Genomic DNA, 19,962 nt, shown 5'->3' with positions numbered 1-19,962 from the left:
CTGGGCAGGGGAGATTGTCCAGAGGCAGACTGTCTGGTCCACGTAAGCCACCCACTCAGGTGACTCCCCAGGCATGAGTGGGGAATGTCTGGGTTCTGACCCCAACCTCCATTGTGCCACCCTGACCCAGCTCCATCATGAACGTGCCTGGCGAGTCCACACTGCGCCGGGAGTTTCTCCGGCTCCAGCAGGAGAATAAAAGCAACTCAGAGGCTTTAAAGCAGCAGCAGCAGCTGCAGCAGCAACAGCAACGAGACCCCGAGGCACACATCAAACACCTCCTGCACCAGCGGCAGCGCCGCATCGAGGAGCAGAAGGAAGAGCGGCGGCGTGTCGAGGAGGTGGGCTGTCCTGGAGGACCTGGGCCAGGTCTGGTTCAGCGACCTCTCCTGGTCCCATCCCTGGTTCCGTTAGGGCATCAGGGAGAAGAGGGCACAAGCCCGGGCTTCCTAACTCTGTTCGTTCAGATTTGGATAAAAAAGGTTCTGTCCTCTGTTAGAGGCCCAGACCCCAGGTACATGGCTCGTTTGCCAACCCTGTGTGGATGGTTGTGCTATCAGAATCCCTTCAGAGCAGAGCCATTTCTGAAAAGCTGAACTGGTTTCCCACAGACAGGACTGTTTTTACAAACCTCCACACGAGGTTTGTCTAGCCCCTGGGAGCTGGGAGTCTGTATACAAACACTGCAGGCCCCTGGGCATCTGACTGTCAAGCAGTTATCTGGTCTGAACATGACGAGGAACCTTCTAAAGATCCTCCTTTTACTTTTGTTTGGTTTAGATTTGTTGGAAAGTACAGTCTTGTCAGTCGGACTAATTGGAGGTGGGTGGGAGAAATTCATTTTAATAGAGAATGTTATTTTTATTCACTTATTTTAATTTTTTTTTCTTTATTAATTTTAGAGAGAGAAACATCGATGAGAGAGAACATTGGCCACCTCCTGCACACCCCCCACTGGGGATTTGGCCAACAACCTGGGCATGTACCCTGACTGGGAATTGAACCAGCGACCTCTTGGTGCATGGGTCAATGCTCAACCACTGAGCCACACCAGCTGGGCAAGAATCCTATATATATATATATATATATATATATTTTTTTTTTTTTCCCTTTATTGATTTTAGAGAGAGAGAAAGGGAGAGGTAGAGAGAGAAACATCGATGAGAGAGAACATTGATTTGCCACCTCCTACATGCCCCCCACTGAGGATCAGGCCCACAACCTGGGCATGTGCCCTGACCGGGAATCAGACCGGCGATCTCTTGGTGCATGGGTTGATGCTCAACCACTGAACCACACTGGCCGGGCAAGAATCCTATTTTTAAATAGCTCCAGTTTTTTCTCTCTATTTTTTGTTTTACATCGCCAGTTTAAAAGATATATGTGTCTGTATGCATATACATTTAAATGTATTTGTTTTGCAAAGGAGTATGGTGGGAAATGCAAGGTATAGGTTGGTTTTAAAAATGCCTTAAATGGTGAAATTTTTGTTGAAACAACTACATAATTTCAGAGTTCATGGAGAGCTGGGCTTCACAAAAAAATGAATAGTGTCATCCACACTATGTATTTTTCCCCAGAGCAGGCCCCAATCTTTGTTGAACAAAAAATAATTTGCAAGAAAGCCTGCTTGATACAAGAGAACATAGTGCAGATTTTTAAGTAAATATTTTTTCAGGTACTTGGATGGTGTTTCCTGAAGTAGGCCTCCTTGTAGAGATAGGCACAGCAAAGGTCCCCCACTGTAATGGCCCCTTAGGGTTTTTTCTTTTCTTCTTTTTTTCCCCCTTCTTCCCTTTGTTTCTCTTCCTCTCTCTTTCTGAACATGAAAGATCCTTCTAAAAACTACCTTTTACTTTGTTTCAGCTTAGATTTGCTGGATAGTACAGTCTTATCAGTTGTACTAATTGGACGTGAATAGGAGAAATTCATTTTAATGGAGATCTTTTTCTTTTTTGGGGCAAGACTCAGAAAGACTGAAAGTTAAGTGCAACCTGAGCTACCGTTGTTTGCTGGGGACCTGGGCAAATCCCTCTCCTCTTGGTTGTGCTTCTCTGCATGGGCGCCTGCTGCCCTCTTGTGGTCAGAGGCTATCACTACACCCCTCTCTTTGGATTTACAGGCAGGTTGTTTTGAGAGGTCAGGAGTATTGTAGGGTTTGTTGTCGACTCTGGTTTTTGTTTGGTAGGGGAATGGATAAGAGAAGGTATTAGCCAATTTGGCCCACTCCAAGGGCAGCAGCCAGTTGCGTAGTCTCTCTGGTCCTAAGCTCACAGCTACTTTGGACAAGTAATTTTTCCCAAACCTGGGCTCCTGTGTAGGAATAGGTAGGTTTATAGAAACAAGTTGAAGACCTGCCTTAATTGTCCTGAAAGGGTTCCCTCTCCAGGAGATGCCCAAAAGTGGGCCGGGGTCCCCCTTTCTGGGGCTGAGTATGTGGAGTGGTCCCTAAGACCACACCTCTCTTCACCCACAGCAACAGCGGCGGGAGCGGGAGCAGAGGAAGCTGCAGGAGAAGGAGCAGCAGCGGCGGCTGGAGGACATGCAAGCCCTGCGGCGGGAGGAGGAGAGGCGGCAAGCCGAGCGCGAGCAGGTACAGGCCCCCAGCACACATCGTACACACCCCTGCCCTCCCCGGCCTCCCTGCCCGCTCCTGCTGCCTGCCTCCCTGCTCCCCAATACCTTTCCCCTTCTTTCCCTACCCCTAGATTCCTCCTATCTTTTCTAGCTTCACTCTTTCTCTCTGTTTTCTCCCACCCTTGAACCCCAACCCTGGCTCCCTGCCCTCCTCCTGTCTCTGTGCCTTCATTCCCCATCTCTTTGTCCATCCCTAACTCCTCTCCCCTGCACCTTCTCTCATGGGTCCTCTACCCTGACTTCCTTCTCATTCCCTGCCCCTTTTGGGGCTCATCCCATCCCCATCCTCTCTATTGCTCTTCCCTGCTCTCCTCATCCTCACCCCACTGATCCTTCCTCCTCCAACTCCTTCGCCGCCGCCGCCTTTTCCTCTTCCCCTGCCCTTTGCCCCCCACCCCCACCCCCCAGGAATATATTCGTCACAGGCTAGAGGAGGAGCAGCGACAGCTCGAGATCCTTCAGCAACAGCTGCTCCAGGAACAGGCCCTACTGCTGGTAACGGGGTCCCCCAGCTTCCTCTGGGAAGATTCATATCAGAGCTTCTCTGCGGAATGGGATGGGAGCACTTCAGGGGAAGGGACTCACCCAGACATCAAGGGAAGACGTCTCTCTAGGCAGGAGATAAGAAAGGGCATGCCGACTCTAACTTCCAGGGGTACACCTTGCTGAGCCCTCTCTTCCTACCCTTGGGCTCAGGAGTACAAGCGGAAGCAGCTGGAGGAGCAGCGGCAGTCAGAGCGCCTGCAGAGGCAGCTGCAGCAGGAGCATGCCTACCTCAAGTCCCTGCAGCAGCAGCAGCAGCAGCAGCAGCTTCAGAAACAGCAGCAGCAGCAACAAATCCTTCCTGGAGACAGGAAGCCCATGTACCATTATGGTCGGGGCATGAACCCTGCCGACAAACCGGCCTGGGCCCGAGAGGTACTCACTGCCTCCTTTGCTACCTAAGACGCCATCCTCCTCGTCCCATGGCCTGAGGTTTTAGCTGTAAGAAGCGGTCACTTCACGCTGGCAAACACTGAGAAGGGGAAAGGGGTGCTCCAGACAGGCACGAGGGCTGGAGTGGCGGGGCAGGTGGGGACCTACATTTTGAGAACAGGGAAGCAAAAGCTGGTCTGCTCGGCATCCTTTCGTATCACAGGTAGAAGAGAGAACAAGGATGAATAAGCAGCAGAACTCTCCCTTGGCCAAGACCAAGCCCAGCAGCACAGGGCCTGAGCCCCCCGGGCCCCAGGCCTCCCCTGGGCCCCCAGGACCACTTTCCCAAACTCCTCCAATGCAGAGGCCGGTGGAGCCCCAGGAGGGACCGCACAAGGTGAGTCTCTTCCCGTTCTCATCTTAACACACGACGTAGGGAGTCTCAGCACAGGGACACGCACACGCGAACACACGTCCTTAGCCGGGGATCACAGGCCTCCTGACGCGGGCTTGCTGCTGTGTGTCTCTGTGGCTTACCTGTGGTCAGGCTCTAGGCACCCTTCGCTCCATGGGTAACTGGAAGCTGGAGGCTTTGCTTGCCCCTTCCTCTCAGCCCAGGCCCCGCTCACAGGTGGGGATGTGCACAGAGTGGGCAGCCTACCCTCCCTGGTCTCTCCCTGCAGAGCCTGGTGGCACACCGGGTCCCACTGAAGCCATATGCAGCGCCTGTACCCCGATCCCAGTCCCTGCAGGACCAGCCCACCCGAAACCTAGCTGCCTTCCCAGCCTCTCACGACCCTGACCCTGCTGCCCCCACACCCACTGCCACGCCCAGTGCCCGAGGAGCTGTCATCCGCCAGAATTCAGACCCTACCTCGGAAGGGCCTGGTCCCGGCCCGAACCCCCCAGCCTGGGTCCGGCAGGATAATGAGGCCCCACCCAAGGTAAGGACAGGCCTGTGGGACCAGGAAAGAGCACAGAAATACAGTTGACCCTTGAACAACGTGGAGGTTAGGGGCACTGACCCCCACCTACACAGTCAAAAATACAACTTTTAAATGCCTCAAAACTTAATTACTAACAGTCTACTGCTGACCAGAAGCCTTACCGGCAATGTGAGCAATTGATTAACACATATTTTGCATATTATACATGTTATATAAGCTAAAGAAAAAATGTTACTAAGAAAGTCATAAGGAAGAGATAACACATTTACAATACTGTGTATGTTTCTTGAAAAAAAAAACCCACATAGAAGTGGATTGCACTGTTCAAGCCCACGTTATTCACGGGTTAACTATAGTAAGAGGGAAAACGGGGGCAAGTGGAGGGAGCAGCAAGGTGGGGATGGGTCTGGGGTTGGAAGGGAAGAAAAAGGCAGGTCATCCACCACAGCCCCTGTTCCAGGGGGTCACCACCTGGTGGCACATGAATGTGTCATGGCGGTCCTGGTATGAGTTAGGGAATGAAAGAATGCCAGGGTGTTTGGGAAGCACCAGGGGCAGACTTTCTGGTTTTGAATCCCACCTCTGCCATTTTCTAGCTTCATGACCTTGGACAAATGCATTAGCTTTCCTGACCTTAGCTTACTTCATAGAAGCCAGGAGTGCACCTTTCAGAGCCTCAGCAAGGACAAAATGTTTGTGGTGTTAGCACAGTGCAAGCACGAAGCACACTGACCTCTCTGTCTTCTGTCCTCAGGTGCCTCAGAGGACCTCATCTATTGCCACCTCCCTCAACACTAGTGGAGCCGGAGGATCTCGGCCAGCCCAGGCTGTCCGTGCCAGGTAACACCTGGGTCAAGTCCGGTGGCAGGCTAGGGAGCAGGGTGGGGGGCAGAGGGGAGTTTGCCAGGTTACCCATTTAGGGGTGGGCAAGCCCCAACCCAGTCACCTCAGCCCCCTCCCTGCCCCCGCCCCCGGCACCCCTGTGCTCCCTTCACAGACCTCGCAGCAACTCCGCCTGGCAAATCTATCTACAAAGGAGGGCAGAGCGGGGGAGCCCCAAGCCTCCAGGGCCCCCTGCTCAGCCCCCTGGCCCACCCAACGCCTGTAGGTAATGGAGTTGTCCCCTCACTCACTCCCACCCTCACTTCTACCACCCCTGGTGATGGCTCCCTCTGCAGTGCAGCTCGGCCCCCCAGGGAGGGAGCACCTTGTCTCCCTGACCCTGCTTCTGCGTTCCCACAGTAACCCGGACCTCAGAAGGAGCGACCCTGGCTGGGAGCGCTCAGATAGTGTCCTCCCTGCCTCTCACGGGCACCTTCCCCAGGCCGGCTCTCTGGAGCGGAACCGTGTGGCAGGTACGTGAGCAGGGCCTGGCAGCCTGCTCTGGGGCCTGGACACAGTCTCCCTCAGGGCGGGACCTGCCTCTGGTCGGGTAGGGACTGAGCTGAGCATAGAGGATGTCACTGGGCTCTGGGGCTCGGGCCTGAGTGGGCAGCCCAGGGTGTGGGCTTGAGGTCATCCCCATCCAGGTACCAGTAACCTCTCTTCTCCCACCATGCCATATGCAGCCTCTTCCAAACTGGACAGCTCCCCAGTGCTGTCCCCTGGGAACAAAGCTAAGCCTGATGACCACCGCTCACGACCAGGCCGGCCCGCAGTAAGTAAGCAGGTGGAGCTTGGCTCTGCCTTCTCCTGGTCGTGGACTTGGGAGCCAGCTATCGTAGCCTCTGGAGCCTCTGGAACCTGGGTGCTGGGGGCGGGGCCTTCTTTAATCTGCCTGCGGAGGGGCTGCGGGATTACTGGTGTATTTCTATTACTAACCTTTCTTAACCTCTCTCCTGCCTCTTCCTGGCTGCCCTTCTTCCCCCGTGGCCCCTCCCAGAGCTATAAGCGAGCCATTGGTGAGGTTAGTGAGAAGGGGCCTGTGTGCGGGAGCCCCTCCTGTGACCTGCCCCTCCTCTGGCATCCTTTGCACCACTGCCCTCTTCCCTCCCTTCTTACACAGCTCCTCCCCGCAGGATTTTGTGTTGCTGAAAGAGCGGACGCTGGATGAGGCCCCACGGCCTCCCAAGAAGGCCATGGACTACTCCTCGTCTAGTGAGGAGGTGGAGAGCAGCGATGACGACGAGGAGGAAAGCAATGGCGAACCATCAGAGGGGAGCAGAGACACCCCTGGGGCCCGGTATGGAGGCTCCCTGGGGGCAGGGGCGCTTCCACATTGGAGGCACTCAAGCGGAGGGTTGCAGGTTTGGGGGAAGGCTTCTGGGGCAAGTCTGAGGGAAAGTGGTTTCCCTTTCTCAGAGTGGGGAACCCTGGCTGTCACTGCTGGTCAGTTCCTCCTCCCTTTCTCTAGGGAATGGGATATGGGGCTGGTGTTCCATTTCTCTCCCACTGTCCTGTCAGTGGAGGGGGTGGTCTCTCAGGTGCCTCTCTGTCCCCAGCATTCCCCAGGTGCTGGGCACCCAGCAGTGGGCAAAGCTGCTCAGTGAGAGCTGAGTGCACCGTGTTTTGAATAGAGACTGAAACTGAAGGTGCCAGGCCTGCTGCTGTCCTCTGTCCCAGGGTACTCGAGTGTCAGGCAGGACCTGGAGGGCCTCATGACCTTCCTGTCTCCCATAGCAGCGATGGGGACACAGACAGTGTCAGCACCATGGTGGTCCACGACGTGGAGGAGATAGCCGGGACCCAGACCCCCTATGGGGGTGGCACCATGGTGGTCCAGCGCGTGAGTAGGCGCCCCATTCTCCCCACACCTGCTGTGACCCTCCCTGGCCCCGGCACTGGCCCCCCTTCCCTGCTCCTTCAGACCCCTGAGGAGGAGCGCAGCCTGCTGCACGCTGACAGCAACGGCTACACAAACCTGCCGGACGTGGTCCAGCCCAGCCACTCGCCCACCGAGAGCAGCAAAGGTCAAAGCCCCCCCTTGAAGGATGGAGGCAGCGATGTAAGTGGGTACAGGCAGGTCCCCAGGGCACGGGGAGGGCACTGACAGTGGGCAGATCAGGGGTGCTCGGGGGTATTGTGCTGGGTGGGTAGAGTCCTGGGGAGACTTCGGGCCTGGGAACAATGGCGGGGGAGGGCCACAGGCTGGCGTCTCACGTGTTGGCCTGACCACTGCCCCTGCCCCCACAGTACCAGTCTCGTGGGCTGGTGAAGGCCCCTGGCAAGAGTTCATTCACGATGTTTGTGGACCTGGGCATCTACCAGGCCGGAGGCAGTGGGGACACCATCCCCATCACAGGTGAGGATGGGAGGACAGCTCTGCCATGAGACCTGGAAAGGGGCAAAGGTGATGCTCTGGTGAGGCAGCCTCTTCGTTCACCTCAGCACCTCAACAAGGGCTTCTGAGGCCACTTTACCCAAGAGGGAAAATGCTCAGCAGCACAGGGACCTATGTGACAAACGAGGGCTTTGCCGGGCCTTTGGCTGTTTCAGCTCCTTCGTGCACCTCCTCCATTCTCTGGTCTTCTGATGTTCAGAAGAGACGAGACTAAGTTTAAGGGTAGGTAAGAAGAGACAGGGTAAGGGGACAGCAGTCCACTTCCCTCCCCTCTCTCTCCCCGGCAGCCCTAGTGGGTGGAGAGGCCAGTCGGCTTGATCAGCTGCAGTACGACGTGCGGAAAGGCTCTGTGGTCAACGTGAACCCCACCAACACACGGGCCCACAGTGAAACCCCCGAGATTCGGAAGTACAAGAAGCGATTCAATTCTGAGATCCTCTGTGCAGCCCTTTGGGGTAAGCCAGGGCTGGGAAGGAAAAGAGGGATCTGGTATGCCCCCGTGCTTCTGGTCAGGTGAGGGCCTGGCTCTGCCTCTGATCTGCCCAAGGGCTCCTATTGCAGGTGTCAACCTGCTGGTGGGCACGGAGAACGGGCTGATGCTGCTGGACCGAAGTGGGCAGGGCAAGGTGTACGGACTCATTGGGCGGCGGCGCTTCCAGCAAATGGATGTGCTGGAAGGACTCAACTTGCTCATCACCATCTCAGGTTTGGGGGGGGGGGCACAAGGGTGGGGGACAGGGCCCAGAGGAGGGGGCTCAGCCTCTTGGCTCTCTGTCACCATCTTCAGCCTGGGCAGAGGGCAACTTTGGTCCAGGAGCCAGAAGGTGGGGCTGCTTTCTTCCCCCTTGTGGTATGCAGAAGAGGATGGCAGGGGGAATCTGGACCTCCAACGAAGGGAGTGTGTGTGTGTGTGTGTCTGTGTGTGTGTGTCCTCGCCCCTCAGGGAAAAGGAACAAACTGCGGGTGTATTACCTCTCCTGGCTCCGGAATAAGATTCTGCACAACGACCCAGAAGTGGAGAAGAAACAGGGCTGGACCACCGTGGGGGACATGGAGGGCTGCGGGCACTACCGCGTTGGTGAGCAGGTCACAGCAGAGTGGCCAGGGCACATTTGTTTATGAGAAAAGAGAAATAGGGGCTTGGGCTTAACGGTCTTGAAGCCAGAGACTTGGGATCTGGCATTGGGGGTGTAGTGACAGACTGGTGGGAGGGGCCCCACCGCCCAAGAAGGGAAGTCCCAGCCTCCCTCTTCTTTCCTGCCCCCAGTGAAATATGAACGTATTAAGTTCCTGGTCATCGCCCTGAAGAATTCCGTAGAGGTGTATGCCTGGGCCCCCAAACCCTACCACAAATTCATGGCCTTCAAGGTAATCCCAGCCTCAGCCCCCCAACACTGTTCCAAGATCTGATTCCTGCACCTGTGTCCCCTGATCCCTTCTTTCTTCCACAGTCCTTTGCTGACCTGCCTCACCGCCCTCTGCTGGTGGACCTGACAGTAGAGGAGGGACAGCGGCTCAAAGTCATCTATGGCTCCAGTGCCGGCTTCCACGCTGTGGATGTCGACTCAGGGAACAGCTATGACATCTACATCCCTGTTCATGTAAGCTTGGCAGGACTGTGGGCAGAGGGGAACCACCAGTCTGGGCTCCAGACTCAGGGACTCCAGCCCATCTTCTCCGCAGATCCAGAGCCAGATCACACCCCATGCCATCATCTTCCTCCCCAACACTGACGGCATGGAGATGCTGCTGTGCTACGAGGACGAGGGCGTGTATGTCAACACGTACGGGCGGATCATTAAGGATGTGGTGCTGCAGTGGGGAGAGATGCCCACCTCTGTGGGTGAGTGTGGTGCTCGAGCTGCAGGGCCCTGAGCTGGCCTTGGAGTGGGCCTGGGCTGCAGCCCACTCACAGCCCCTCCACTCCCTTCTCCTCCAGCCTACATCTGCTCCAACCAGATAATGGGCTGGGGCGAAAAAGCCATCGAGATCCGCTCTGTGGAGACAGGCCACCTGGACGGGGTCTTCATGCACAAACGAGCTCAGAGGCTCAAGTTCCTGTGTGAGCGGAATGACAAGGTGGGAGCCCCTTCCCCCCTGGAAAGGGCCAGTGCCCCTGCATTGGGCTGGCTTCCACAACCCTAGGTCCCCACCAAGGAGGTGACAGTTGTGGAGACTTCCTGAAAGGGGGCCCTTGGGGAACACAACACACAGTCACAGCCTGCCCTTCCCTCGCCTTCAGTTTCTGAGAACTCTCCAGGTTCTTTCTCCCAGGAGGTCTGCCAGCCGCCCTCTTCCCCGAGCATTTCTACTTTTCAAGGGGATGGGGGTTATTTTGAGAGACTAAACTCAGCAGTTTCTCTCTCCCCCTCCCAATGAATTGAGCCCCCACTCCATCCCTCGGTGACTTCTTCTTCCCTACCAGGTATTCTTCGCCTCCGTCCGCTCTGGCGGCAGCAGCCAAGTTTACTTTATGACTCTGAACCGCAACTGTATCATGAACTGGTGACAGGCCCTGGGCTGGAGCCCTCCCACATGGACCCGCTCTCCCCACAGCCAGACTTCCCAGGCCGCCCTGCTTTCCCCTCCTTGGGCTTTTGCTTTTACTGGTTTGATTCACTGGAGCCTGCTGGGAACGTGACCTCTGATCCCTGATGCTTTTGTGATCACATGACCACCCTCTTCCCCAACATGTTCTCTTCCCCAAAACTGTGCCTGTCCCATCTTCTGGGGAGAGGCACAGCTTCCCCTTAACAGGAACCGAGTGGGCCTAGCCCCATCCCCCCTTTTCTTCACTTAAGAGGAGAGTGCTTGGGCTTGGACCCCATCCCCCACTGCTGCTGACTGGGCAGGGCCCTGGGCCCCTTTATTTGCACGTCAGGGGAGCCGGCTCCCCCCTTGAATGTACCAGACCCTGGGGGGGGGTCACTGGGCCCTAGGTTTTAGGGGGGTCACCAGCCACTCCAGGGGCAGGGACCATTTCCTCATTTTCTGAAAGCACTTTAATGATTCCCCTCTCCCCAACCTCCAGGGAATGGAAGGGGGACCCCTCCAGCCAAAACATTTCCCCCTTTCCAACCCCCCCCATCTCTTCTAGCCCCTGCCCTTCCCCAGTGGAGGGAGGAAGCAGGGAGCTCTCACCCCCCACATCCCTTGCTTGCATCTGTATATAGTGTGAGCAGCAAGTAGCCCTGTTCCCTCCCTGCCCCTCCCTCTCCTCAATGTAGTGGCCTTGGATATTCCATTTGTTAATAAAGACAATTCAACCAGCTCCCACCATTTCAGGCCCCTTTTTATTCTTTTTTTCTCACAATCTGGATACTAGCCAGGGCAACAAGCGGAGCTGGTATGAAGTGGGCAGGGTGGGGTGGAATCTACAATGAGTCTTGGGGTAGGGGGGTGTTGGTGGGCAATGCTGGACCAAGGAAACCTAGAAGCAAAGACTGAGGGGACTTCCGGTCAAGGTGGCGGGTGGATAAACGTATCGAGTCGTCCCACAACCACATCAAAGTTACAACTAACCCTGGCCAGTTTGGCTCAGCGGTTAGAGCGTCGGCCTGCGGTCCAGAGAGCTGGGTTTGGTTCCCACTAGGGGCATGTACCTTGGTTGCAGTTTGTCCCCGGCCCTGGTTGGTCATGCAGGTGGCAGCCACTCGATGCATACCTTTCACGTCGATGTCTCTCCCTCTCCCTCTCCCTCTCTCCCTCTCCCTCTCCCTCTCCCTCTCTCCCTTCCACTCTACCTGAACAAAAAATGGAGGATGTCCTCGGGTGAGGATAAAAAAGAAAAAAAAAACAGTTACAACTAAACTATAGAACAACCATCATTCAAAACCGCCTAAAATCAAACTGAATTGGAAGTCCTACAACTATGGAATTAAAGAAGCAGCCACATTGAGACTGGTAGGAGGAGCGGAGGCAGACGGGCTGGTCCCACACCCACGTGTGGTGGATAAAAATCAGGAGGACACCTCGGCTGGGAAGGTCCTTCCTGAGGACTGAGGGGTCCCCGTGCCACACCAGGTGCCCCGCTCAGGGTTCCAGTGCCAGGAAGAGAAGTCTCCATAACTTCTGGCTGGAAAAACCAGCGGGAACTGAGGGTCAGAGAGGCTGAGGCAGCTGGAGCCCCAGGCAGCTCCTCTTAAAGGACCTGTGCATGGACTTATCGGACTCACTCCCTCTAAGCTTGGAGGGGAGGCAGCTCGAGGGGCACCAGAGACACACAGGGAAGAACTGAGCTCTTTGGCATTGGAGCGAGGGCTGAGAGTGGGCTTTCTCCAGGACTGTCAGAGGCCTGTGTTCCTTTGGTGAGCCCTTCCCTAGGGTAGCAGACCGCCACCATATCTGGGACTCCAGCAACCTGGCTCAGCCCCGCCCTGGTGATTCCCTGAGGCCCCGCCCCGCCCCACCCAACTTTCAGACCCACCCAAGCTGTTGCCAGTTACTTAACCACAGGATTGGCCTGTCTTGGATCCTGCTTCAAGTTTTCCTAAATTGTTTCAAATAAGCAGCATCTGTCCTCAGCTAGGCCCATATCTCTCGTTAAGTAAAACATAGAAACAAACACAGGGAGGCAGCCAAAATGAGGAGACAAACAGGTCCCAAATGAAAAAACAGAACAAAACCCCAAGAAAAGAACTAAGTGAAATGGAGATAAGCAACCTAACAGATGCTGAGTTCAAAACACTGCTTATAAGGATACTCAATGAACTTAGTGAGAACCTCAACGAACTTAGTGAGGGCCTCAAGAGCATAAAAAGGACCAGTCAGAAATGAAGGAGGCACTAAATGAAATAAAGAATAATTTACACAGATTCAATAGTAGAGTAGGTAAAGCCAAGAAGCAAACCATCGATTTGTAATATAAGGAAGCAAAAAACGCCCAATCAGAACAGCAAAAAGAAAAAAAGAATCCAAAAAAATGAGGAGAGTGTAAGGAGCCTCTGGGACAACTTCAAGTGTGCACCTTGGGGGTGCCAGAAGGAGAAGAGAGAGAACGAGAAATCGAAAACCTATTTGAAACAATGGCAGAAAACTTCCCTAACGTGGTGAAGGAAAGAGACATACAAGTCCAGGAAGCACAGAGAGTTCCAAACAAGATGAACCCCAAGAGGTCCACACCAAGACACATCATCATCAAAATGCAAAAGGTTCAAGACAGAATCTTACAAGCAGCAAGAGAAAAGCAGTTAGTTACCTACAAGGGAGTTCCCATAAGACTGTCAGCTGATTTCTCAAAAGAAACTTTGCAGGCCAGAAGGGAGTGGCAAGAAATATTCAGAGTGATGAAAAGCAAGAACCTACAACCAAGATTACTCTATCCTGCAAAGCTGACATTTAGAATTGATGTCCATATAGAGTTTCCCAGACAAGAAAAAGGAGTTCATCACCACCAAACCATTATTATATGAAATGTTGAAGGGTCTTTTTGAAGAAAAAGATAAAATATATGAACAAACAAAATGGCAATGAATACTATCTATGGACAGTGGAATCTACAAACAAAATGAACAGGCAGAACAGAAACATTCTCATAGATAGAACATTTTGTTGGTTGCCAGATGGGAGAGGGATTGGGGAAATGGGTGAAAAAGGTGAAGGGATTAAGAAGTACAAATTGGCTCTTTCTGTCTCCCACTGGGGCATCATGAGGAGCTGCCGCCATGTCTGCCCATCTGCAATGGATGGTCGTAGGGAACTGCTCCAGCTTCCTGATCAAGAGGAACAAGCAGACGTACAGCACCGAACCCTGAAGGTCCACAACTCCTTTTGCTACAATGGGGTGATTCACTGCAAGACGGTGGGCATGAAGCCGGCGGCCAACGGCAAAGGTATGGTGGTCGTCATGAAGCAGAGATCCCGCCAGCGAAAGCCGGCCACTTCCTACGTGCAGACCACCAACAAGAATGCCTGGGCCACCCTGAGCAGCATCCGGCATATGATCCGCAAGAACAAGTACCGCCTGGATCTGTGCATGGCTGCCACCCACAGGGCCAGTGCCATCCTGCGCAGCCAGAAGCTTGTGATGGTGAAAAGAAAGCGGGCCCACCCCACCACGAGCTCCTGAGCACGCCCCTTCCCCCCAAAGCAATGAAGGTATCGGCCAACTTTCCTCAAAAAAAAAAAAAAAAAGTACAAATTGGTTGCTAGACTGACAAACCTCAAAGGGAAGGGGGTTGGGGAGTGGGAAGGAATAAACCAAAGAACTTATATGCATAACCAGTGGACACAGACAACAGTGTGGGAAAAGGCAGGAGGGGGCAGGAGGGGGAAGGAGGGGGAGGGGGTCAATGGGGGGGAAATGAGGAACATCTGTAATACATTCAACAATAAAGATTAAACACACACACACAAACATACACACACAAAAGACTGAGGGCCCTGGCTGGTTTGGCTCCCCAGTTAGAGTGTGGGCCTGCAGGCCAATGAGTCTGGGGTTCAGTTCAGGTCAACGGCACATACCTTGGTTGCAGTCTGTCCCTGGCCCTCGTCAGGGTCATATGGGAGGCAACCAGTCTATGTGTCTTTCTCACACTGATATGTCTCTCTCTCTCTCTCTCTCTCTCTCTCTCCCTCCCTCCCTCCTTCCCTCCCTTCCACTTTATCTGAAGATAAATGGAAAAATATGCTTGGGTGAAGGTTAAAAAAGAAAAGACTGAGGGAGGGCCAGGGCATCCTCAACCTTACCCTAGTGGGCCTGTGGGGGACCTCCCCTGAGGGTATTCAGTCCCTACCTACTCCAACAGAGCCAGCCCAGAGGGACCTGGTTTCCTGGCTCCAGGCTCTTTAAATACCAGTCCTGCAAAGGGGTCTCTCCTGTGTGGCTATTAGATACCTTAGAAGCTCATAGGGCTGAAAGGTCCTATGAGGGTGAGGCCTGAGCAAAACTGGGAGGTCAGCAAGGCTGAATCTAGGATGGTGTCTGCTTTCCAGAGGACTGGCATCCAAGAGCCTGCTTGAACAACCATCTTTCCTCTTTCTGATCCCTGCACGGTGACCAGACCTGCACACTTGTGCACACACAATGTGTTTACAAAATGCTGGTTTATTATCCACAGTGGTAAAGGATCATAATTAACAGTGGCAGCAACTGGTTTTTCAAAATCTGTTTCCTCGTGGAGATTGATAGGAAAGTTGAAGTCAGTGTGGCCACCGGCTCACGTCTACATACACGGTGGGTAGGGCAAGTCCGGCACTTGGTTTAGGTAGCCCCCAAGGAAGATGAGGCTGGAGCCCACACTGAAGAGCACCAGAGCCGCCCAGAAGCAGATGTTATCAAGGGCCTTCCCCATGCGCGCCCAGTCGGACAACTCCTGAGGAAGGGGCAGGCACAAGCCGAGTCTGTAAAGGCTGCAGGAACCTGCAGCACAATAGCTAGTGGGGAGACCTCCGCAGCGCCCCACCCCGCCTCTGGCTCCTGCCCCACCTCGCCGGTGGCCTCCTGGTCTCGCGTGCTCTCGGCCACGAAGTTCACAGCATCCACACAGCAGCGGATCTCGGGAGCGGCGGCGCCCAGGCTCTGGTAGAGCGCGGCTGCGGGAAGGGTGCGGGAGCCCCGGAGTGGCTATTAGGAGCCTTCCCGCTGCAAGCACCCCCTTAGCCCGCCCGGGTCACCCTGCTCACCGGTCCAGGTGCCGTGCCGGTACCTCTGCCCTTCAAACACGAGCTCGCTCCGTGGCTTTTTGAGTATCAGCTCCTCAGCGCGGAGCAATATGCCCACGGACGACGCCCGCCTGGGCGACGAGGCGGCGGGGGGCACCTCGGGAGGCGCGCCCGAGCCCAGGAGGCGTGGCAGCAGCTCTAACAAGACCTAGGGGCGGGGCCGGGGCGGAGATTAGCTGGGAGCCCTGCCTCCCACCCCGCCGCCCACCCGGCGCTTACGTGGCGCAGCCGCGGGGACATGGCGTGAGTGCTGGGCGTCCGCAAAGACACGTTGAGCACGATGACGCAATTCATGACAATGAGGGTGTCAACCACCATGACGAAAATGAGGTACCTGAAGGAGCCCAGAGTGCGTGACGTCACAGCCTCCCGTTGTCCCGGGAGTGACAGGTGGAGCCACTCGTCCTTCGACCTCAAAAACACCTCTCCACCCGAAGTGGAGTGAGGCCTCCCTCAGCCGCTCCTCTGCAGGGCCACACGCATCTCCCGGCCCTTTTCACTCTCCTACTGCCCGTGGCTGGAATGAAGGGCCCCCCAGCTCCCTGGAAACCCTGCTGTGGGTCTACCGCTTTCACAGTCCCATGGAGGTGAGGTGGCGCCAGTGGCTCAGCCCAAGGGTGGCACTTTGAAACCCTCTGGGAAGGTCCAGCGTCCCACACCGCGACCTCTGTCCTAGGACCCAGGGGCTCCACTGCCCCCGCTCCTTCTCCAGTCGGCCCGCCAGCCCCTCTTCTATCTTCCCTGGAACTCGCTCGCTATGCCGCAGCCCATGAGTATCTGGAGCAGAGGTTCAGCTAGCTGAAGTCCCTGGAGCCCCGGAAGCCAAAGAAGCCGCCTGCCCTGAAGCCCACCCTGGGGATGGTGCTAAGAGAAGCCATGTCCAACGTCATGAACTTCGGCGCCACCTTGTTAGAGGTGGGGCGCTGGGGGACTGAGGAGGGACGGGGAAGGGCCATAGGGACCTCTGCATCCCCAACTAACTCCGGTATGCCCAATGAAGATTTCAGCGTGTGGCTACAGCAGGAGATGCGGAGACTAGGCGGAGACAGCGACCCGGGCCCAGCCCCAAACGCCGGGGATCCTGGTGGAGCGCTGACCCGGGTAGCCCAGGCTGCAGGGCAAGGGGCTCAGGCTGCAGGGCAAGGGGCTCGGCCAGCGGGGCCCGCGGCGGGCGCAAGCACCCGGCCCTTGCTCAAGGGGGCGCGTTGCTATACCATTGTGGACGGGATCTACAAGGGTCCGCCTAATTTCTGCAGCAATGTAGAAGCCAGCTGGGTCTCGGAACCCCCGGGGAACCGATGAGTTTGAGATGGGGACGTGCGTTGGGGGCCAGAGGCAGCACGGTTGGGGAGACACTGAGCCTCACCACCCCCTTCAACCGAGACACTCAGAAGACCTCAAGGTGACGTCTAGCAGCAGTGCGGAGGACGAGGGACCAGAGAATCCATCGTTGTCCCAGCCCCACCCTGCGTTCAAATAAAGCCCAGGCAGGCGGGGACCAGAAAGCCAAAGCTGTCCCTAGAATCATTTTGTTTTGGCCCCGCCCACCCCGACCACACCCCTCTTAGCTCTGCCCCAAGCCAGTCTGGCTCTGCCCTTCACAGTAGCCACGCCCCCGCTAGAACCCCGACGGAACCCCTGGTGCCCTCACCTGCCCAGCAGCGGCACGCTCAGAGACGTCTCTGGAATTTTCTGGGCAATTAGGAACAAGAAAACGGTCTGGGCGAGCAGGACGTTGATGGAGACGGTGCATTTCTGGCCGCCGGCTAGAGGGAGCGCCCAGTGAGAGCAGCTGCCTGCCCCCACCCCAGAGCGAGCTCCTCTTTAGGGTTGGGGCGACTCCTTACCCTGCGCTGGCAGGAAGTAGGCGAGTAACACTAGGCCTGAGATGAGCACGCAGGGCACAATGATGTTAATGATGTAGAAGAGCGGCTTCCGGCGAATGATGAGCGTGTAGATGACGTCAGTGTCCCCTGGACCATCAGCAGAGCCACCGTCTTGGTGGCGGATCACCCCCGGGCAGAAGTCGATGGCCCACTCGCCATTCTCTGCAGGACGGGTGGCGCGGTCAGCCTGCTCTCAGGGATGGGCGCCCTGCTCAGAGGCCGCACACCTACGGGTGGGAGTCTACAACTCCGGGCAGAGGAGAGTGTGCGGCTGTCTGGACCAGGGTGGGTGGGGCAAGTGGGCTGGACTCCTTGGGCCAAGGGCCGTTGGCATAAGGGCAATTCTGCACGGGCAGAAAGGAGTATGCCCGGTGAGGCACGGAACGACCGCGAGGAAGCAGGGCTGGTCCCACAATCGAGAATAATTTCAGGAAAGGGACGAATTAAAGCGCGGTTGCCAAAGGCAGTCCCTAGGACTAATGATGGGGGCAGCCTCACGTTGCACGTCCCTTCTCTGGACCCCGCCTAGAGAGGGTTTTTAGGAGCAGGAGGGGACCTCACCTGTATAGGCCTCAGTGTCAATATCGATCTTGTTGATGGTCTCGCCGCCCTCGTCCACCGCAAAGACGAACACCACCTCTTCGGCATTGTACGTCTGAGAGCTGCGGAGCCAGGGCGGGGATCCCCACCCCAGAAACTCGAACCCAGGCCCTAGCCTCAGGCCCTGTCTTGGAAGCTGATATCTGGCGGGGTAATGACGCCCCACCCCATTACCCAAATCACGCTTATTTTCACCCCTATTTCTAATTCGCTGGAGCAACCCCAACCCATTCCAGAGTCTGGCTCCGCCTCTAGCACAGGGCCCGCCCCCAGGTTGGTGGTCCCCATATGACCCCGCCCCCGGCTCCCAGAATCCCGTAATCGTCCGGGCCTCTGAGTAACTCTTCCCACCGGAAAACAAGCGAGCAGTTCTGCCAGTCGAAGGGGAAGTAGGTGACTTCCACGGCGCAGGTGCTGCGGTAGATGGCCGGCGGCAGCCAGCTCACGTAGCCACCCTCGTAGACCAGCACGTTGGCGTCGTAAGCCACGCCGAACTGGCCGTCAATGCTGTGGGCTCCGCGAAAGCCAGAGTTTGCGAAGGTCCGCGGCCCCTCGCCCTCCAAGCACCCCCACCCCACCTCCCGCCCCAACCAGGTCCAACCCGGCCCCCTCAGGCCTCGGCTTCCTTCCAGCCTGGTTTCCACTCGTCCTTACTTGTTTTCCAGCACTATCTCCGGTAGCCATACGAGTTCGGAACGGACCCGCATGGTTTGTATGCCCCCAAAGTCGTCCTTGCTGTAGTTGAGTCGGTAATCATGCCAATCCTAAGGGGCGGGGACGGAAGGACGTGTGCCCTGCATCTCCCACCTGGCGCCCGCGAGGAGTTGGAGAGAAAGGGATCCTTTAGACAAGGCCTCACACTGTCCACCCCCCCAGATTTGACTCACGATTCCAATCCAGACGCTGGTGGTGAGGGTCTCCTCCTTCTCGTTCTGCGCAGGGGAGATAAGGATGGGATTCCAGGGCCAGAAGTAAACTTTAGGACAGAGCTCAGCGCTTGGGGCCAAAAGTGGAATTTTAAGTTCAGAGATGGTGCTTGGAGTGGAGGTGGGGTATCTTACCAGTGAGATGAGGTTGGTTAGGGTGACCTTGAGGTTGATGGTGACCGTGTCCTCAGGCTCCCTCACTGGCCTGCATCCTGGGTCATAGTTGTCGAAAAGATGGTGAAAAAGGCGTAACTCCTCATTCTTCCCCTCACCTGTGCCTGGGGATGGTGTGAAGCAGTGAAGTCACTAGAAATGAAGAGGCTTAGGGGGGCCTCTCCCCTCTGTCCCCTCTGTGCAGGGCTCTGCTTCTTTGTGTGTCTGTGACTGTGTATTTTCCACTGGTGTCTCCTGAACAATGATATTGCCCCTGGCCCCCAAATACTGCATCCCAGTCTACATCTTGGTCTCTGTCTTTGTCTTATTTATGTTAGTATGTCCCGGTGTGGGCCCAACCACCTCCTCAGACCCCTGTCCATACCAAAGAGCTGCAAGAGGAATAGGGCGCTGAGCAGAGCTCCTGTCATCCCGCCGGCTGGTCCTCGGGGTTATTCTGAACGTTGGCAGGCTTGGAGTGGGGCAGGCCAAGGCTCATGTGTGAGGGGGAGGAGGGTGTTAGTTCCGGGCTGGGTTAGGGGACTGTCACCTAATCCTCTTACCACCCCTACTGCAGCCAGGGACATCTTGTCTGCTTCCAGAGACAGCTGTCTCATCCTGTGTTCCCTTCCTTTTCCCCATCCCAGCATCCTTTGCTTGGTCTTTGGCCAGCTACTCCAGCCACAGACCTGATCCTCTCATGACTGGAGCAGGCAGGATTCAAATAAACAAGTCCTTTAAGAGCGCCTGGAACCACAAACCTAGCAGCAGGGGCATAGGAAACCCTGCTTTCAACATGCACTGGTATCCTTTAAATAAGCTGCCCTGTGGAGGTGACATCCTTGTTCTCCCATACTCACCCATGTGGAACACACATTACCACCACCCCCAGTCCAGCAAAGGTCACACTGATACAGTTTCTGCTGGCAGAGTCTGGCGAAAGCAAAGTCTATAAA

The 19,962-nt window shown here is 55.9% G+C and overlaps 3 protein-coding genes and 1 pseudogene across 14 annotated transcripts in view; 3 read left to right on the top strand and 1 right to left on the bottom strand.

Annotated features, from left to right (window-relative positions):
- Positions 1-11,050, top strand: part of MINK1 (misshapen like kinase 1) — a 64,691-nt gene extending 53,641 nt beyond the window's left edge. The window contains exons 12-34 of one of the 11 annotated variants that reach the window (XM_036267894.1): positions 131-341; positions 2,477-2,593; positions 3,046-3,132; positions 3,334-3,555; positions 3,776-3,949; positions 4,296-4,496; positions 5,254-5,339; positions 5,497-5,607; positions 5,742-5,854; positions 6,068-6,156; positions 6,382-6,405; positions 6,518-6,681; positions 7,119-7,224; positions 7,306-7,443; positions 7,632-7,740; positions 8,067-8,234; positions 8,341-8,484; positions 8,723-8,857; positions 9,047-9,147; positions 9,231-9,380; positions 9,463-9,622; positions 9,719-9,858; positions 10,205-11,050. In XM_036267894.1, the coding sequence (XP_036123787.1) occupies positions 131-341; positions 2,477-2,593; positions 3,046-3,132; positions 3,334-3,555; positions 3,776-3,949; positions 4,296-4,496; positions 5,254-5,339; positions 5,497-5,607; positions 5,742-5,854; positions 6,068-6,156; positions 6,382-6,405; positions 6,518-6,681; positions 7,119-7,224; positions 7,306-7,443; positions 7,632-7,740; positions 8,067-8,234; positions 8,341-8,484; positions 8,723-8,857; positions 9,047-9,147; positions 9,231-9,380; positions 9,463-9,622; positions 9,719-9,858; positions 10,205-10,288 (3,034 nt within the window). In that variant the 3' untranslated portion in view covers positions 10,289-11,050. Of the gene's footprint in view, positions 1-130; positions 342-2,476; positions 2,594-3,045; positions 3,133-3,333; positions 3,556-3,775; positions 3,950-4,235; positions 4,497-5,253; positions 5,340-5,496; positions 5,608-5,741; positions 5,855-6,067; positions 6,157-6,381; positions 6,406-6,517; positions 6,682-7,118; positions 7,225-7,305; positions 7,444-7,631; positions 7,741-8,066; positions 8,235-8,340; positions 8,485-8,722; positions 8,858-9,046; positions 9,148-9,230; positions 9,381-9,462; positions 9,623-9,718; positions 9,859-10,204 lie in introns of all 11 variants that reach the window. The other 10 variants (XM_036267892.1, XM_036267891.1, XM_036267896.1 and 7 more) reach the window with 10 other exon arrangements.
- A 2,372-nt stretch (positions 11,051-13,422) lies between these two features.
- LOC118634322 lies at positions 13,423-13,846 on the top strand (annotated as a pseudogene).
- Positions 13,847-14,810: 964 nt separating this feature from the next.
- CHRNE (cholinergic receptor nicotinic epsilon subunit) lies at positions 14,811-19,449 on the bottom strand. Of its 2 annotated transcripts, XM_036268774.1 has the most exons (12): positions 19,392-19,449; positions 18,989-19,131; positions 18,815-18,859; positions 18,582-18,691; positions 18,279-18,434; positions 17,889-17,989; positions 17,289-17,489; positions 17,093-17,207; positions 15,661-15,775; positions 15,403-15,589; positions 15,206-15,312; positions 14,811-15,092 (listed from the first exon to the last, which is right to left on the bottom strand). In XM_036268774.1, the coding sequence occupies exons 1-12, from the start codon at positions 19,435-19,437 to the stop codon at positions 14,943-14,945; spliced, it is 1,476 nt and encodes a 491-aa protein (XP_036124667.1). In that variant the 5' UTR covers positions 19,438-19,449; the 3' UTR covers positions 14,811-14,942. The 2 variants fall into 2 exon arrangements, with proteins under 2 accessions (XP_036124667.1, XP_036124666.1); XM_036268773.1 differs by having other exon boundaries at positions 18,815-19,131.
- On the top strand, positions 15,948-17,009 carry CUNH17orf107 (chromosome unknown C17orf107 homolog; the record flags this gene model as incomplete). The annotated part of the gene is given in 4 exon segments (XM_036268300.1): positions 15,948-16,038; positions 16,166-16,363; positions 16,442-16,638; positions 16,641-17,009. Coding segments are annotated over 4 exon segments (855 nt in total), but the record flags the coding sequence as incomplete, so codon positions are not given.
- Positions 19,450-19,962: the final 513 nt, after the last annotated feature.

The sequence above is a fragment of the Molossus molossus genome, unplaced genomic scaffold (genome assembly GCF_014108415.1).
Source record: "Molossus molossus isolate mMolMol1 unplaced genomic scaffold, mMolMol1.p scaffold_m16_p_19, whole genome shotgun sequence".
Classification (NCBI taxonomy): domain Eukaryota; kingdom Metazoa; phylum Chordata; class Mammalia; order Chiroptera; family Molossidae; genus Molossus; species Molossus molossus.
The sequence above is the reverse complement of the archived record's forward strand: the minus strand, read 5'-3'. Positions and strand labels throughout refer to the sequence as shown.

Excerpts from the sequence above, each read along its gene's own strand:
- CHRNE (XM_036268773.1), bottom strand. The coding sequence starts at position 19,437 with ATGACAGGAGCTCTGCTCAGCGCCCTATTCCTCTTGCAGCTCTTTG. Across the intron at positions 15,313-15,402 it reads CCGGCACGGCACCTGGACCG|CCGCGCTCTACCAGAGCCTG; the intron begins GTGAGCAGGGTG and ends CCCTTCCCGCAG. Across the intron at positions 15,093-15,205 it reads ACCAGGAGGCCACCGGCGAG|GAGTTGTCCGACTGGGCGCG; the intron begins GTGGGGCAGGAG and ends CCCCTTCCTCAG.